Genomic DNA, 19,576 nt, shown 5'->3' on the forward strand with positions numbered 1-19,576 from the left:
GTGCCAAATCTCAAATTTTGAATTAACCAATCAACAGACATTGTGTTGCATTTCTTGTGTACCTGGCATTATGCTCTGTGCTGAGGATACAGAGACTAAAAAAACATGGTCTTTGACTGTAAGGGCTTATAGTCTATTGAGGGAAATAGTTTGTATACCTCTAAATAAACTGAAAATGTATACAAAATAAATACAAACTCTTTTTTTTTATTTGAGGAGGTAGCACCCAAAAAAGCCCTACCTCAAATAGAAAGTGGCACTTGAGCTGAGCTGTGAAGAAGGTTAGAATTTCTATGAAGTAGAATATGAGAGGGGAAAGCAAATTGTTGACCAGCTTTGTGCCATGCTTATCCCCTCTTTTAAATCTGGTACTGCTTTTTTGGAGCAAAAGGTATTTATTTATCTGTAATGATAATGAAGCTTTTCTCATTCTTTTTTCTTCTTGTTCCTTATCTTCTTATAGTTCTGGACAGTAAAGCAATAGATCTAATGAATGCTCTCATGAGACTCAACCAGATCAGGCCTGGTCTCCAGTATAAACTCTTATCCCAGTCTGGCCCTGTTCATGCGCCAGTCTTCACAATGTCTGTAGATGTGGATGGCACAACATATGAAGCATCAGGACCATCTAAGAAAACTGCAAAACTTCATGTAGCAGTGAAGGTAGATTCATTGAGCTTATTTATCTATATATTCTCAAAACTTTCCCCCCTAAATTTATGTTTTCTCATATGTGAGCACATTCATGAGAAATCATTTAGCTGTTTAAGTATTTATGTATATGTAGTTTCATGAAGAATCTAATAATTAAATAATAAATATATGTATTATATATTGCATGTATAATATATTTAAATATAAAATATATTATATATCTATAATATATAATTTATAAATAAATAAAAATCAATACTAATTAAATAAAATAAATAATGATTAAAAACTTGAATATATAGAATAGGGATTATAGAAGCAACTTTAGAATTGCATTTCAGTCACTGTCTGAACTTGGTTTCTCTAGCATGTAATTTCCAGTTTTAGATGTCTCTCCTCCTCCAAATGTAATTATAGTATAACACTGGTTAACCTAATTTTTTTTAAACTGAAATAAATGTTATATAAAGATAAAAATTGAACTTGGAACTAACTGGTGTTTTCATGTTTTCTTTCACCCCCGTATACTTAGATCTCTGGTAGTTTAATTTAAAGTGTATTAAAATTTTAACTGTATTTTACATTTTTTTTTTTATTCATGTAGGTTTTGCAAGCAATGGGCTATCCAACAGGCTTTGATGCAGATATTGAATGTATGAGCTCCGATGAAAAGTCAGATAATGAAGGCAAAAATGAAACTGTGTCTTCAAACTCAAGCAATAATACTGGAAATTCTACAACTGAAACCTCCAGTACCTTAGAGGTATAGTTGTTTTTTATTCAAAACATGGAATGTGACAAGGAGGTTTGTCAATAACATCTACAGAAGGTCCATGAAAAGCTTTGTGCTTACTATCAATTGGGAGCATTTACAATATTTGAGTAATGTGATTAGCAAAGGGTAGTTTGGGTCAATGCTAAGAGGCAGGGAGATAGAGACAGATAGGAGAGGTAGTATAGTGGAAAAAGAATGATAATGGATTTGAAATGAGGAGAATTTGATACAAATTATGATACTGACTTCACAGAGTGACCATGGGTAATACGTTTAATAATGGTCCCATTTCCTCATCAGTAAATTGAGAATTGAACTTAAACTATCCATTTTACAGCCCCATTGTCAGGAAAGTACTTTGTAAAATTTATTATCACTGTTTGTCACTATTGCTATTGTTATAGGCTTGTTGAGTGAAAAGAGCACTGCCTAAACTTTAGATTTAGAGCTTTGAATTTGCCCTACCTACAGAGTGCCTATTCTCTGAATGTTTGATGGGCTTCCAATAGATGGAATGAATATGAAGGAAGGAGTTAGCATTACGTAAGAGACTAAACTAGGAATCAGTAGACCTGGGTTGGGATCTAACTTTCTACAACTTATTAGCTATGACCTTGGGTGTTATCCCCAAACTTGAGTTTCCTTATCTATAAAGTGGGAGGAATAAAACACTTTTGCAGGATGTTCTATAGATCAAATGAGGTAATATATAGCAAGTAATTTATAATTGAAAATACTGTGTAACTCTCTGCTTTTATCATGTGAGATAAGAATGGGAATTTCACACTATTCTGTCAGAACACATCCCTCATTGAACTTAAGGCGTTTGGAAAACTTGGTTTTAAATGTGTGATAAAGAAAGAACTTTGTACTGTCTTTGCTTTGACTGAATATTTATTTGTCGTCAACAACATAGTCACGGCCTTATTGGATTTTTGAAACATGTGCTGTGCTCTTTTAGGCATTCTGGATACAAAAGAAGTATAAGGTATGGTACCTTCCTACAAGAAAATTAGCATCTGTCTGGGGAGTTGCCAAAAGAATGGGAGGGTTTAGTGACAAGTGTTTTATCCTGAAATACTGAAATTACTATACAAACAATTACAAAACCAGATGGGTATTACAAGATGCTAACTGTGGTACGTGAGAAGGGGAGACCAGTATGGACTGTGGTAATATGAACCATATATAAGAGGATACGTTTATTGGGTTTTAGATACAATGTAGCTTTTTTTTGGTGAGGTAATTGGGGTTAAGTAACTTGCCCAGAGTCACACAGCTAGGGAATGTTATGTGTCTGAGGCTGGATTTGAACTCGGGTCTTCCTGACTCCAGGGCTGGTGCTCTATCCATTGTGCCACCTAACTACCTCACAATGTAGCTTTCAGTAAAGAATAATTTATGAAGCAAATATCAATGAAATGCAACATTGTAGCCATAAAAAGGCAAGGGTTCACTCTCCATGGCAGCACCCCCCAAAACAAAACAAAGCAAAAAGAAGTAACACCACCATTGAAACTTGGCACATTTTTGAAAAGTAGTCTTAGACTTGATTGGTAGACAAGGTAATAATTAATTGATATTTTACTTCAATAGATCTTATTGATATGGCTGTTTTTTCTGCACAAATAACCCCAGGAATGGTTCCTAGTCCTGTGAGTAGTGGACTACTGCAGGTCTGTGGAGTTTTGAAAGGGATTCATGAATCTGTATGTGTACCAAGCATTGCTCTTTTCATCACCATGTATAATAACTACTGCTATATGATGATCTGTGAAAGTTTGACCTTAATAGAAAAGTTATCATACTCCTTAAGATTGGGAACCAGAACCTTAGGTTCAGTAGTTGCTGTGATTATAAAACATTCAGTGAACTTGGTAGAAGTTGTCAGAATTTGTGCTCCACTGTGGCAGAATCTTTAGGAAGCTAAGGTCATGACTTCCCCACATGGAGTTATGACAGCAGAACTTGATTGAGTGGAAGCAATAATAAAAACCTAATTTCTCGAGTTATTTTTTGTCAACTTTTAAAAATTGAGATTTTAGAAATGTGGTTGGACTTAAAATGTTGAAATTGGGCTTCTTGGACTCCTCCCCAGACTATTTTAAGCATATAAACATAAACCATTTAATAAGCATAGGCTGGCTAATTAAGAGACCCTTGCTTTTTTTTTTTTTTTTTGCTGGATTGGAGACCTTTGCTCATTGCTAGATTGATTGGTTTTGTGGTCTAGAAAATAAGGATAATAGTAGTTGTAATTTATTAGCTGTAGACCTTGGCAAGTTGTGTATTAGTGTCAGTTACTTCATTTGTAAAATGGAATATCTTCACTCCCTATGTAGGACTGTGGAGAGGAAAAGTCCTTGTTAATGCTGTAGATTTGGAAACTTTTATTAATGATGTACAATGTTTCCTCTAGCACTTGGCCATTTTATATGCCTTTCTTTAAAGCTGTAGTGATGCCTTCCGAGATTGTAGCTATTGGTGAATAGTCTCACCACATTGGAGTAATAGTCGCACATTATTCAGCCACAGCAACTTATGAAGACTGTTGACTAAGGCATGGAAGGATGTTATAAGGAAAAGGGAGGATGGACACTGATAAAATCTTAGATCTTTAGAAAGTAAAAAAGTTTTCTAGTGTTTATACACTGCTTTAGCCACTATAATACTGTGAAGTGTGGTAGTGCAAGTTATTATCTCCATTTTCCAGATAAGGAAACTGAGCTGATTAGTAATTATAGCTCCAATTTCTGCTCATCCTTTTGGTTTACAGAATGTATTCTAATCTTATATGGTCAGTCTTGCAGAGATTATTACTTCATTTTTATAGATGATCAAATTGTTCCTCAAAAAGGAAAGTGACTTGCTTCTATTAACAGGGAGAGTAAATTTTGGAGCTGTATTTAAACTCAGATCTCTTGACTCCAAGTCTAGTGTATCTTTCTACTCTACCATACCTGCCTTAATAGGAATGTGACCTTGGACAAGTCATCTTGCTCACCATTAAGAATATTTTTCTTTCTCCATTGTAAATGATTTCCTTCTCCATTTCTGTCTTTAGTCTTGCTTTGCAATGTAGAAACCGTGTGATAAATAAACATAGGACATAGGTTGGTTTATTAAGAGTTTTTTGTCTGCTAAATCTGTTTCTTCACCTGTGTGATGGGTATAACAATATTTGCATTTACAGTACAGTTTTGATTTCTAGCAATTAAATCATGCATTTCAGCTTATTAATTAGGGAGTCCAGATTTCTGGAATTTTATATTATGTGATATTTACCCAAGTTAATGTTTCCTTTTGTTTTCTCAGGTAAGAACTCAGGGCCCTATCCTTACAGCAAGTGGTAAGAACCCTGTCATGGAGCTCAATGAAAAAAGAAGAGGTCTTAAATATGAACTCATCTCTGAAACGGGTGGAAGCCATGATAAGCGATTTGTTATGGAGGTGCGTTTAATAAGGACTGAGCCAATTGTTGAGTCATTTCAAAGGGATTGTCTCCCTGGAAAGTTGTGGCTTTAAGTGTCCTGAATAAAAGATCACTATTCAGGGCAAAGGAGGTGATAGTCCCATTTTCTTCTGCCTTTCTTCTATTATGTTTGGAGCATTGTGTCTGGTTCTTGGCAATACAGTTTAGGAAGTGCATTGAAAGTGTACAGTGTGTCTCTTTGGCATACTTTGGGCAAAACTAGGACTAGTGGGTGGAAGTTATAGGAGGGGCAGATTTTGGCCTAGTATAAGATAAAAACTTCTAATAAGTGTCCAAAAGGAGAATGGGATGCCTTGGAAGGTAGTGAGCTCCCCATCACTGAGTTTTTTAAGTAAAGGCTGAATTACTACCTTTAAAAGGCTTCTAATTCCTTTAAGGCCCCTTTTAACTCTGATATTCTGACTGGACAAAGATGAGTAGGTTGGTGAGGAGGAGTATGTGAGAGGAACTGTGAATGTTTTGCATAGAGCACATTCAGGAGAAACCTTATTGCTGCTTTTATGTAGCTGAAGCGCTATTATGGGGAAGAAGGACTAGATTGATTCTTCTTTGCTCTAGAGGGCAGAAGTAGGAACATTGAAGAGAAATTGCAGAAAGGCAGAGTTTGGCTAGATGCACAGAAAGAATTTTTTCCATCATGTCTCCCCAAAAGTAGAATAGGCTGCTTCGGGCAGTGTGCAGTTTTCTCCCATCACAAGTCTTCAAACTAAAGCTGGCCAACCATTTGTCTGCGGTGTTACAGAAAGCATTTATGGATGTCTATGAGATTTTCCAATTCTTTCCCTTATTTTGTTGTTCTTAAATATATTTCATGCTTGATTCTTGTTTATGTCAAAGTTACCATTACCACTGGGCTGAAAAGGCTGTGGGTGAAAGTAAGAAATGCTTTCCTTTTATCCTTTGTCATAAAGAGAAAAGGATAAAGGGAGGAGGGAAGATGGTCGTATAGCTTGTCTTGACATATATAGTAATCAGATGAAAAAAAAATACAGGACTTGCTCACCCAACCGAGAATAACATTTTGGGGACACTTTTTAACTTATGTTCTTTGTGGAGTCTATTGTTTGTACGCTTAGATAATTTCTTGTCCTGTTCGGGAGAGGGGGCAGAATTTTCTTGCAAATTTAGTGTGGTTCTGTTTAAAATCCTTAGTGAACTAAATAAAATATGGCAGCTTTAGTGGGTAAAAGTGCAACTTTTTATTTCAGGTAGAAGTAGATGGACAGAAATTCCGTGGTGCAGGTCCAAATAAGAAGGTAGCAAAAGCTAGTGCAGCATTAGCTGCCCTGGAGAAGCTATTTTCTGGACCTAATGCGGCAAATAATAAGAAAAAGAAGATTATTCCTCAGGTATGGTTTATTGTCTTAAATTTTGTTTAATTTGCCAGATTTTGCTGAGTTTCAGTTTAGGGGCCAGTCCTTGTCCTACACACTGACCTTGTCAATTATTTCTTCAGGAGATTTTAAAATTTTCTTGTATGGGTCCCCATTCTACTACATGAATAAACTCCTTCATAACTTAGAAGATTATTATTATTATTTTTTTTTTGGTGATGTGCCCTGATGAACAACTCCTGATGGCAAGTGTCTTCTCTTAGCTGGGTTGGTCCTCAGTAGTATATCACATAATCTGTCCCCATTCTCTGCTTGAAGACTTTCTGACTTGCTGTAGCCTACCAGAGTTTGCACATCTATGCTGTAGTTAAGCATTTGAAATGATTGGAGTGGAGGTTTTGCAAAATACCCCTGGAGTTTGTAAGAGGGAGTTCATTGTGCATTCCTATATCTGTGTGGTATTGCATACTTTTTTCACCATGGTAGGATGGCAAATTCAACACACCTAATTCAGTTCCTATTATGACCAAATCACAATGGTACATTTAGTAGAAAAGAGACAGTCTTCATTCCCAAGGAATGAGTTAATGGTTTACTTAGAAAAAGATGATAACTCACATATACCAAGTATACATTATTGGTTGGGATCTGAGGAAAAGCTTACTTTTGGTTGAGTGAGCAATAGGATAAGGAAGCCTTCGTGGAATTGGTCCATGGGTTGAACTTGAAGGATGAGAAAGATTTTAGTAGTTTATAGAGCTAGGAAGAACAGGTTAATTCTAGGTGTGTGGGAAAGGGTGTGAAATGAATAAAGTTTGGAAAGGGCAGGGTGACTTCAAGGAAAGGTAAGTAGTCTAACTAGAGCATGGAATGTGAGATAGGGTGAGAGAAGATGACATTCTGCCCTACAAAGTCCTATTTATTTGTGCCATTTCCTTTGTCCTTTCTACCCCCAATTAGATCAGGGCATTTTGGTATCATTTTTCATTTTCGTATCCTCATTCCTAAGCACATTACCCTGCACCTACTTGGTGCTAAATAAATGTTTGAAATAAGTTGTCGGGTAAGACTATAAAGGTGATTTGGAACCAGATTTGTGGAGGGCCTTTGAATATCAAGCTAAGGAGCCTTGAACTTTATTTACTAAGAACTAGAGGAAAATTCAAGGTGTCTGAGCCAGGGGTTCATGATTAGAACTTGTGAAAATTACTTTGTCAGTAGAACATAGTGTAGTTGGAGCGGAAAAAAGCCAAAGGGATGGGGAAGGGTGAGACACTTTTGAAAAAACTGAAAACATAGTGTCTTCATGTATTTTTCCATGACATCTTTTTCTTAGGTCACTGATGTCACAGTTTGGAGACATAGTAATTCCTGATATTTAAATTATGATTGGGCATGAAGAACTTAAGTCATTTTGTTTAGATAGGAATTGCCAAACACAACATTGTCTTATTTTATTTTCAGTTCTATTTCCTATCTCCCTTCCTCCCCTTAAAGTTGGATTTTGCTGAGGAATTGGGTAGCTTGACAATCTGCTGTCCTGTTTAAATGTTAGTAATAATAATAATAGCTATTATACTTAAAGGGTTGCAGAGTTTTTATCTTACTGTATTTCAGTAAGGTCAGTGATGCATGTTATCACCATTTTATAGAAACCAAGGCTCTGAGAGGGGAAGTCACTTGCCTAAGAGTTACTTTTAGAGCTTGGATTTAAATTTAGGTCTCCTAAAGATAGAGGACCTTAAAATCATTTTTAGTGACGATGGTTTCAAAATCCTAAAGGCTTTCCTGGGCTTCATTTTTATGCTGGTATATTTTTCCAAATACATATTGAGGTAACCTGGTGGTGGTCAGCTTCTGATGAATTGTCTGGTTCTTTTCTTTTGTGTATAGCATATTATCGTAGAAGTCATAAATTAATTTATTCGTTTTAACTAGCGAGACTCATTGTATAAGAGAAGCAATAAAAACTATAGCATTGTTTGAACTCTATAGGATTATTGGCTTTATTTTAATACTTCAAAGATCCATATTGGTTTGGATGCCACCTTTACTGACAGATCACAACCCTCTCTATACCTTAGTTAGATGTTTTCATTAGTTATTGTGTCCAGCTTTCTGATGATGAGCTTTTGTACTTATCTCAGCTTGTCTTTGGACAGTAGGCATAATGTCTGCTGACAGTGGGCTTATACACATGGAGGTGACCTTGAGTTCTTGAAGCTTATGTCAATGGAGTGCAAACTCTAGCACTTCTTAAATTTGAAGGACTTTGATTCCAAGGACTTGTCTAGCCAATTGATGGAAAGGTTCATCACCAGAAAATTGATGACAATGAGTTTAAAAATAAAAAAAAAGGATTATTATCTTACTGTGAAATAGAAAGATTGAGATTTGTGTCAGTGGGAGGAATATACTTATGAAACTGTGGGTCTTTTAAAGTGTCTCAGTGTATAATATATGCATTAAAGAGGTAAGATGATGACATTTCCAATTTCTATGAGTAATGAATAGTGTGTCATTGGTAACAGGCCAAGGGTGTAGTAAATACAGCTGTGTCGGCAGCTGTCCAGGCAGCTCGGGGGAGAGGAAGAGGAACCCTTGCAAGAGGAGCTTTTGTTGGCGCTGCAGCTGCCCCTGGTTACATAGCTCCAGGTAGGACACCATATTTGGGGTAGGGTGCGGATAAACATTTATTATGTGCCAGGCACGGTGCTAACAAATGCTTTACAAATATTATTTTATTTGATCCTTGCTGTGGTCCCCATTTTACAGTTGATTAAGCTGAGGGAAGACAGGTTAAATTAACTTGCCCAGAGGCCGAATTTGAACTCAGGTCCTCCTGATTCCAGGCTTAGCTGCCTACAAAAGGTGTGACTTCTTTTCTCAACTGAACTTTGGGAACACCTCCCCCCCCAGATATTTAAAACAAAAACAACCTTCAATTTCTCTAGCACTTCATGGTTTACAAATCACATTTTTTTACACTAACCCCATTTGACAGATGAGGAAACTGAATGAGTGGTGAAGAGATTAGTCCAGGGCCACAAGTGGAAGACCTGAGTTTGCGCTCACATCTTGGGTGCACTACATTGTGCTGCCTGCAGACACACAAAAGAAGACAACACTGGGGCCATTGTCCCCAAACTTCTCTTCTTCCTTCTTTTCATCTCAGAACTCTCCACTCTCTCCTCCTTTTGCCTAGGCTCCAATAATGAAGTGCCATTCATTTCCTTCCTCCCCTCCCCATTTCCTCCCTTCCCCCTCCCTCCTCTCCCTCTTCCCTTTTCCTCTCTTCCATCTTCAGACCTGTCAGTATTTAATGGTTCCTCCCTTACTGCCTTCATACATTCTCAGATTTCCCCCCTTCCTTTAAGAACCTATACTAGAGCCTATCAACCCCTCATTTCTGTGTCTTCCTCATAAAAGCTGGCTGTACTTGTCTTCACTTCTTCTCTCCTACACCCACTCCTTAACCTTTCATACTCTGGCATCTAATCTCATCACTCAACTGAAACTACTCTCTTTTAAGTTATCAGTGATCACTTAAATACCATATTTGATAGTCTTTTCTCAGTTATCATCTTTCTTAACCTAACTGTATTCTGCAATTGAAGCTGTTGCCTCCCTTCTTCTCTTGAATACTCTTCTCTGGGTTTTCATAATGCTGTTTTACTCTCTCTGGTTCTCTTACCCCCCTTCCTGCCCCCTTTCTTTTTCAGACCACTTCTCTGTTTCTGTATTGGATTTTTTTTACATGTCATAACCCTTAACTGGATGTTCCCTAAGGCTGTCTTATTGGTCCTTCTTTCTCTATACTCTTGGTGACTTCATCAGTTCCCTTTGGATTAATAATCATCTCTATGTAGATGACTCAGAGATCTGTGTATCTAGCCTCAAATCTCTTATTCTGAGGTTCTGTCCTGCCTCAGTAATTGCCTATTGGTCACTGGAGACGTCTCAAAGTTACCATGTCCAAAACATCATTTTCTTTCTCTCAAATCCCATTCTTCTTAACAGTTTACTTATTTCTGTCAAAGGTATCACCATTCTTCTAGTCTCACAGGTTCATAACTTCAGCATTATGATCAACTCACTTTTCTTTATCTCACATATCCTATCAAATACCAGGTTGTGCCATTTCTATATTCCTTCCCTACTTAGAGCTTTTCCTTGTCATCTTTCACCTAAATTATTGCAGTGATCACCTAATTAGTTCTGCTGCTTCAGTTTCTCCTTTCTCCAGTCTTTCCTCCAACCAAAAGGATTTTCCTAAAATCCAGGCCTGATCATGTCATGTTTCCTGTACATTCAATTCCACTGCCTCCCTATTACTCTACTAGGATCAAATATAAACTCCTTTGTTTAGTTTTTAATGCCTTTTATAGCCTGGTGGCCCCACAAACTGTCCAGTCTCATTGGACACTACTACTCCTGCAGTCTGTGATGCAACCATACTCGGTCTTCTTTGTCTTCCTCACACATACCATGCCATTCCCCATCACCATACCTTTGCACTGGCTTTCTTCCACACTTGGAATACTCCCTCTTTATTCATACCTCATCTCATTCTTCTCTTCCTTCTACACAAAGCCTTTCCTGATTCCCCTCAGCTGCTAGTGTCCTCACTTCCAACTATCGTGTATTTAGCTATTTTGTATTTTATGTTTATTCTGCTTATACTTTTCTATGCACTTATTTCCCTTATTAGACTGTGCATTCCTGGAGAATAGGGATTGTTTCATTCTTTGTATTTGTATCCCCAGCACATACCTCGTATCACAGTGCCATTCACATAGCTGACAATCAGTAAATGCTTATTGAGTGATATAAATGTGTATAAATTGATTAATATAAAATCACTCTGTAACATATGTACTTTTTTGAAAAACTTCTCTAATAAGGTATTTAGAAGAACTAAAGTGAGGTGAGATTAAGTTTGAGAAGATTTCATGTTCTGAGCATTGTTTTTTTATTGCTTATTAGAGACATATTCTTGCATATATTGGGGGCCGGGTTTGAATTGAATGATATTCTAAGTCCATTCTGGCTCTGAGGTTCTCTGATTTTGTTTTTCCTTTTGAAATCTGCTTTCCTGTAACTTCTTAGTTCTGCTTTACAGTACAGCCCTTCAAATCCTTGAAGACAGTAATCATCTCCTTCTGTTTATCCTCCAATATTTTTGTCTAGTTCTTTGAATTGATGATTATAATATTTAGTCTTCTCTAACTCTTCAAGGTTTCTAAAGCGCTTTACTAACAACCTCGTGAAGTAAGTACTACATAAACAGTTGCTGATATTGTTGCTCCCTGTTTTACATATGAGGAAACTGACACTCAGATTATAACTTGCCCAGGGTCCACCTTCCAGTAAGTACTAGAAATGGGATTTGAACCCAGGTCTCCTAACTCTGAGTTCATTGCTGTTTCCATTATCAACTTTCAGAGCGCCATATAAATGTCAGCCTTTGTTACCAATATGTATATAGTATGGTTACCAGACCCCTTACTATCCTAGTTGCTCTCCTTTACAGAAATTTTAGCTTGTCATTGTCATTCTTAAAATTGTGGCAACTCCATCTGGACATAGTATTTCACATGTGATCTAACCTAGAGCAGGGGACATAAGTATATATTCTTTTTCTTCTTGACACTCTCCTTCCATTTATGCAGCCTTATCCAGCCATTATCTTTGAGGAACTATTATTTTTCATTATTAGATAACTGTTGGAGCTCACATTTCTTCCTAAAAAGGAGCTGACAGCATTTTTTGAGGGGAAAGACATACGGCCTGAATTTATCTTCATCTGTAAAATGAATGGTTGGATTAGATGGCCTTAAAGGTACCTTCCAGTTCTAGATCTTTGGTTTTATAAAGTTAATACTTATCAAGGAAATGACTTTAGCTTAGATCTGTGGTCTCTCAAGTCCTTAGAAAAGTTTCACTATATTTTCTTATAGCTCAGTTCTTCCTACTGATCTTTTTTTTTTTAAGAGCTACATTATGGGAAGCTGGCATACTTTGAATATTATCTTCATTGACTGGCATGCTGATGTAATTGAAAATAACTACATATTAATTGATATGTGATGTATTTGCCTGAACAGTTGATACTTCTAGAGCTAGGCTTTCTCTTGTTAACATTATTTTTTTTCTTCTGACATATGCTTACCATTCATGTTCACTACTTGAGTGAAGAGATGTTCCTTCTGATAATAAATTTACATAGCACTTTTTGGTTACAAACCAATTTAACATATGATTATTTTGATTTCCACAACTACCTTGTTCAACTATCTACCTTATTATTATTGCTGATATTTTATAGATGAAGACTCTTTTCCCTCAACATTGAAGTGCATTTCCCAAGGTCAAAAAGTAGAACCATGATTCAAATTCAGGTCTATTGCCTCATTAAGTCTATAATTTCCTTTTCCCACTAAACCATGGTGCTTTCCCCTATTATAAGATTAGGAAATAAAATGACTTAACATAAAGGCCTTGAATACATGACTGTGATGTGGAGGCAGATGCTGTGATTTGAGGTGAGGAGATCTGAGTTAGTACCAGTCATTGATGTGACCTTGGGAAAGTCATTTCATCTGCTGTTTTGATACCTGTGTGATTCTTGGATAAATTGATTCGTCTTTCAACCTCACTTTCTTCATCTGTAAAAATGAGAAGATTGTACTAAGTGATCTTCCAAGTTCCTCTTTCTCAATCCACTAATCCTTTCTGATGTTAAGTTTAATCATCTATAATTCAGGAATAATAACACCATGGCCAACCTCTCAGGGTCACATGGGAGATAGATATGAATGACCTTTGTTACCACAAAGTGTTTTATAAATATCAGCTACATTTATGATTATTTTTCCTTTCCCTAGATTTAAATTCATTGAGTAATTCATTTTTAGTTTGCTTGTGTCCATGTTACCTGTTGTCTTTCACAAATGCTTACAAGTGAATATTGGTTTTTTTAAGGCCCTAAATAAAAGTTTGCAGACTAAAATCAGTTCTACTATTAACGTTGCTGATCATTCACTTAGTAAGAAAGCTTAGCATGGTGGAAGGAGTCCTGTACCTGGAGTAAGAAGACATGGGATATAATCCAGTCCTGTCACAGATTCTACACATTTTGGGACCATTAGTACTCTAAGGGACTTTGCAAGGTTAGAGGGAGAACAGCATGGTGGAAAGGAAACTTGAATTTGAGCTGTAAGGTGGGAATTCATTTCTGACTCTGCTCCTTCAGGCAGATAATTAAATCCCTCTGGACCTCAGGTTCTTTATGTGTAAAATGACAAGGTTGGCCTGGGCTATATGAGCCTTTTTTTTTAATAATTAATTTTTGGTTTTCAACATTCACTTTCATAAGATTTTGAGTTTAAAATTTTCTCCCCCCTCTCGTTCCCCCTCCCCAAAATGGCATGCAATCTGATATAGGCTCTACTTATACATTCATTAAACAAATCTTCACATTAGTTACAATGTAAAGAAGAATTAGAAATAATGGGAAGAACCACAAGAAAGAAGGAACAAAACAAAACAACAAAAGAAAAGGAGGGCAAATAGTATATTTCCATCTGCATTCAGATGCCTCTGAGTTCTCTCTCTGGAGGTGGATAGCGTTTTCCATTGTGAATCTTTTGGAGTTGTCTTAGATTCTTGTGTTGCTGAGAAGAGCTAAGTCTGTCAAAGTCAGTCATTGCACAGTCTGGCTGTTACTGTGTACAATGTTCTCTTGATTCTGCTCATTTCATTCTGCATCAGTTCATGTAAGTCTTTCCAGGTTTTTCTGAATTCCACCTGCTCATCATTTCTTATAGCACAGTAGTATGCCGTTACATTTGTAGACCACAAATTGTTCAGCCGTCCCCCAGTTGATGGACATCCCCTCAATTTCCAATTCTTGGCCACAACTGAAAGAACTGCTACATATTTTTGAACATGTGGGTCCTTTTCCTGTTTTTATGATCTCTTTGGGATACAGACCCAGAACTGGTATTGCTGGGTCAAAAGGTGTGCACAATTTTATAGCTCTTTGGGCATAGTTCCAAATTGCTCTCCAGTGGACTGTATGATCTTTAAGGTCCCTTCTGATTCTAAATCTTATTGTGTAGTCCACCCCAGTCATTTTTATAGGTGAAGAAGCTGAAATTTAGAGATGGAGTATGATTGATGTGACCTTAGAGAATTAATAAATGGCAGGTCCAGTTAGGACTCATACTAGGGTCTCCTGACTCTAGGTCCAAAGCTTGTTTTACTTATTGTTTACCAGTCCCATGCCTGTGGGCAAATCACTTCTGTTCTTTGACTCTTAATTTCCTCAATTGCTGAAATGGGTTGATAATCATTGCTCTTTCTCCATCCCAGGTGTATGGTGAAGCTATTGGTTTGTAACCTGTAGAGAATTATAGGAGTGAGAGTAGAGTCATTACCATACCTATATTTTTCTGAGGTCCCTTCTGACTCTGATATGTTTTAAACATACTTCCACCTTTGAGGATCATTGCAACTCTAATGTTCTGTGTTTTAGTGGACATGCTTAGCCCATTTTTATGAGTGTTTAGTGTAGGTGTTGGTTTTAATTTTTCAAGCCTTGATCTCTTATCTCATTGTTTGCTCTAGGTTACGGCACACCCTATGGCTATAGCACAGCTGCTCCAGCCTATGGTATGTACAACCTCTTACTGACCTCTGCCATTCCTGACTCTATCCCAGCAGTCCAAACTCCAGTTTGATTTCAGGGTTCGTATCAATTAACTAGAGGGACCCTAAGAAACTCAGTATGGTGACCACACTAAAATTCACTTTGAACAATGCCATAACCTTGTGGTTCTTGGTTTGGTTGGAGTAGCTTCCTTCCTTTGTTGCTTTTCCTGGTTGTTGAAGGACTGCTTGTCTAACTGCCTGTTTTCTTACCATATTGAATTTGACTATTTTAACAAGTTCTCCTTACAGCCAAGTTACACTCTATTCAAAGACAACCTAAGGGCCATGAACATTATGTGATGTAGGGTTAAATTCTGGGGATGTGCAAATTGTATAGGCTACTCTCAATCATAGGTAACACTAATTAGCTGTAACACTGGACCTCACTGATGAAGAGTTAGGGATGTGCAATAAATACCAAATAGCAAAAGTATCCATCCCTTCCCTTCCACATGTGTTGCTTTGGGAATTCATTGCTCCCAGAGAATAAACTGGGAGTTAAATTATAGATTATTATTATAGATTAAAGGGCTAGAGAATAGAGTGGCGGTATAATGTAATGGAAGTCATTCTGTCTTGGGAGCCAGGACACACAGAATTTAAATCTGGCTCTAACTAAATCACCTTCTGACACTGGGCAAGTCAGTTTTTACTTTCTGGGCTTCAGTTTTCTCATCTGTCAAATGAGGCAATTGAATTCAATGATTTTTAAGGTTCTTTCTAACTCCATAATCCCACTGACTAGCTGTTCTTAAGAGAACGTGACAGTTCTAGGGAAGATTTCAGTTGGCTGGATGGAATCTTCTATCACTACTGTGTGAATAGTAGAAAGACTCCAATAGCCAATCATGGGTTTGTCCCACCTGGCTCTTTTGGTAACTTTGAATGAGATTTATGTGGTAATGGAGGCAGAACATTTTGGAGTCAGTAATATGGTCACACATACTTGCCCTGACTTGTGCTCCATGTTTTTGGAATTAGCTGTTTGAAAGGGGTGTGTGTGTGTGTGTGTGTGTGTGTGTGTGTGTAGAAAGGAGTAGTGTATTTAGGGTAATAGGAAAAAAATCTTTAATATGATCTCTAGAAGCCATATTAGGTAATGCCCTTACGTTGGAGCCAGTCCTTCTATACTTTAGCATTGCATATTCCATTTTTAAACTTTTGACTTTAAACTACTGTCGATCAGAAACCATGCTTGATTGTGTTATATTTGTCATACCTACCATAGGAAGTTGTATTAGTATATATTCCCAGAAATGAAAGACTTGCATCCTGACAGAATATAGTAAAGCCAAAATGGGTTTTAGATGTTTCTTCTGTTATCAAGTGCCGTTTTACCGCACGTTATACCTAGAGTCAAAAGACCTGATTTGAATCATGGCTTTGCCACCTACTGGCTGTATAACCTCGAGGCAGGTCTGTGAGATAGGGATGATAATTATTTACACCATGATATAGTGATACGGTCTTGAGTCAGAAGATTTGGGTTTGAGTTCTGGTTCCAGTACTTAACTAGTTTTACGACTAACTCAGTTTTGTTATCTGTAAAATGGGAGTGATTACAATAATAATGATGATGGTGATAAAATTACTGACCTTAAAACAAAGTTGTGAGAATAGTATTTACACTGTTCTAGAGAAATATGAATTGTTACCTATCTCATATGCTTGGAAGGATCAAATGAGATAATGTATGTAAAGTTCTACATGTATATAAGTTTTTGCTCTCCTCGAGCTCTCTCTAATGAAAATTTTAGCACTTAGCAATTCATTTTGATTACAATTTATTAGGTATATTATGTGTTGTGTTTCATCTTATTTAAAGGGTTCCTGTTCCCATCTTCCCACTCCCTGCCAAACTAGGGTATGTAATAAGTATTTTTTTGAAGTTTTTTCCTTGCCTCATACCACATTGCTGGTCCAAGGGCAGAACAAATTGTAACACAGATAAATGAAAAAAGGTGATTAGGGTATAGAAATTAATATACTGGGTTCATGAATTCTCTTTTCACAGGTAAAAGTTCTGTATTTCTCTAAGCTTAAATTTTTGAATCTCTTTTATTGTCTGGTTTTTAAATTTCTTCTACTTCTGAAAATTAGAAGTAGTAATTAATGAGAACAGAAAGTTTCAAAGCTAAATGGTAAACATTCTCATTTGATCCTTGTAATACCCTTGCAAAATCAGGGGAAGTAATTTTACTCCATTTTACAGATGAGCAAACTGGGTTTTATAGAGGGTAAGTAACTTTTAGGCCATGTATAACTGGTAAGTGGTAGAACCTAGTACTTAAATCTGGATCTCTGTACTCTTAAGCTAACCATATAAACATAGATTGAGTGATTACCACTTAGTATATGGCACACATTTTTTTATACCAGTACCAGCCTGTGTCCAAATTACATTCCTATTTCCCTCCATTGCTCTTTACCTAATCACTATTCTCTGTCCTCTGTTAACACTGTGCTTCTGTCCACATAGAGCCTGACTTGCAAATGTTCCCATCCTCTTTGTCCCATATAACTGACTTCAAAAATGTGTGATAATAGATGCCCCCATTTTTCCACATAAAGAGTGTTTTGTTTTTTTTTAAAGAAATGTTCTTGTGATGCAAAACTACTTAAATGGCGCTTTCTTTTGGCTGTAAGGGAAACATGTCTTTTGGCCTTTGTAAAGCTGTTGCATGTTGGGAAACGTTCCTCTGATCATCTGGTGCTCTGAAATACCTGCTGTTGCTGCTTTGTGATTTCTATATAGGTTAAATCTGAGCGAACAGAAACAGGAGCCGGTTTTCAAACCCTATCTGAGTATGCAGAAGTTTGCGAGGCCACAAGAACTGATTTAATCATGAAATTCAGCAAGCCATTAATCTTTCCAGATTTGCCATGCCAATATTACCATTATATTGCCCCCTCCTATGTTAAGGATTCTATTGCCTGGGGCTTTATTTCAGCATTCTTCCCATTGGCTAATCTCCAGAGAGAGCAGAGTTGGGCCTAACTTTCATGATTTATTTTGGTCCCATAAAATGCACCCCACCAGACTTCTAAGAAAAGACATTTGTATTTTGAAAGTAATTTCAGAATTACAACCTAACAGTATTACCCTTGATCTTTGGTTATTCATGGTAAGATCACTTACCTAAGTCTATTTGGGGGGAAGGGGGAGAAGGGGGTGGATTAGAGCCTTCCCAAAGCAATCATTGGTAGGCAAAGTATCATACATAACAAAAGAATAATTGGTGATGTCTCCTGATGGACCTCTCCTGAAACCAAATGCATCTGACTGACTAATCTGGAAAGGGTTAATAATATTACTGTTAAGACTTTTTAACCTGATTTTTGGATTGTTACTCATTTGGAGTCCTCTCCGTTTCTTCTCTCTGTAGGTTTACCCAAGAGAATGGTTCTGTTGCCCGTTATGAAATTCCCAACCTATCCAGTTCCCCACTACTCATTCTTTTAGCAAATGGCTGAAGCTAATTCCTATTGATTGAGCAACAATCCAGTCCAGTCCCGAATATTAGAAGAGAGAACAAGCCTTTTTATCCGGTTTCCTTTGAACATATAACTTGCGCAAAAATGATTTGTAAAGAACATCTTTTCCTACTTTTGATTTTTTGATTTTAACAAATGCAAATTTAGTTCTTTAAAACTTGAAAAAAAAATACACACAAACCTTCCATTCCCTTACCCCCCAACAAAAAAACCTAGTTCTGTGAAACGTTACCTCATTTTCCGATAATAACTTATACCAGCCCTTCTGTTCTAGGGGACAAACTAGCCGCTCAAAGTTTGTTTTAAATGAAGTCTCAGATTATGTAAAATTAAATTTGTGAAGGATGTATAGAGTATAAAACAAGGATCACAAATAAACTGTTTTTGTTGTAACACAGAGTAATGCCTGGTTCCTGATGCAGTCATCTATTCTTGGCCCAGGGTTAACTCAATTCAGGCTGCAGTTATTTATTTTTAGTATGAGAGAAACTTAATTTAATGTCCAATTCTGTAAATACTAAGGTGTATAATCAGGCCAGTGAAATTGGGATTTGGTATAGTGTTTTAGCTTATTTTTTATACTTGCTATCTGAGCATACTTAAAACTTCATAGGGCTTAAAAATGAAGGACATAGTCATAACTCAATGCTTTATAATTTAGCAGGGTAGAGATGGACCCTCACACCTGTAAGCAGATTGCCAAATAAACAACAACAAAAAAAGATGTTGTTAATGGTAGGTGAGCCTTTAAATTTTGTGAGCTTACTTTGGACTAGGGACTAATACCCTCTTCCTCTATCCCAATCTGAGTTCAAGACTGATTCTGTAAACAGAGGATTGCTTTTAAATGTGGATATTGCCCAGACATGAGAGTTGGGAGGCAGCAAGGAGAAGAAATGTAATGGTTTTTGAGTTCAAGGCAGCTTGTTACAGTGGAAAGAGCCTGAGCTAGGAGTCAGGAGCCTTGGGATTCAAGTCATGGCTCTGTCATTTAATGTGTGTCCTTGGGCAAGTCCTTCATCCTTTTTAGGCCTCAGTTTCTGCCTCTGTTAAATGAAGGTTGGACTAGACCATCTCGAAGGTCCCTTCCATTTTTAACAATCAGTGAAC

General features: G+C 37.0%; 1 protein-coding gene across 2 annotated transcripts in view; it reads left to right on the plus strand.

The window, feature by feature from the left end:
• Positions 1-18,859, plus strand: part of STRBP (spermatid perinuclear RNA binding protein) — a 142,039-nt gene extending 123,180 nt beyond the window's left edge. For both annotated transcript variants that reach the window (XM_020967545.2, XM_020967544.2), the window contains exons 12-18: positions 464-663; positions 1,259-1,417; positions 4,745-4,879; positions 6,131-6,271; positions 8,788-8,911; positions 14,888-14,932; positions 18,358-18,859. In XM_020967545.2, the coding sequence (XP_020823204.1) occupies positions 464-663; positions 1,259-1,417; positions 4,745-4,879; positions 6,131-6,271; positions 8,788-8,911; positions 14,888-14,932; positions 18,358-18,434 (881 nt within the window). In that variant the 3' untranslated portion in view covers positions 18,435-18,859. The remainder of the gene's footprint in view (positions 1-463; positions 664-1,258; positions 1,418-4,744; positions 4,880-6,130; positions 6,272-8,787; positions 8,912-14,887; positions 14,933-18,357) is intronic.
• The last annotated feature ends 717 nt before the right edge of the window (positions 18,860-19,576 follow it).

The sequence above is a fragment of the Phascolarctos cinereus genome, unplaced genomic scaffold (genome assembly GCF_003287225.1).
Source record: "Phascolarctos cinereus isolate Bilbo 61053 unplaced genomic scaffold, phaCin_HiC Scaffold_2;HRSCAF=192, whole genome shotgun sequence".
NCBI lineage: Eukaryota > Metazoa > Chordata > Mammalia > Diprotodontia > Phascolarctidae > Phascolarctos > Phascolarctos cinereus.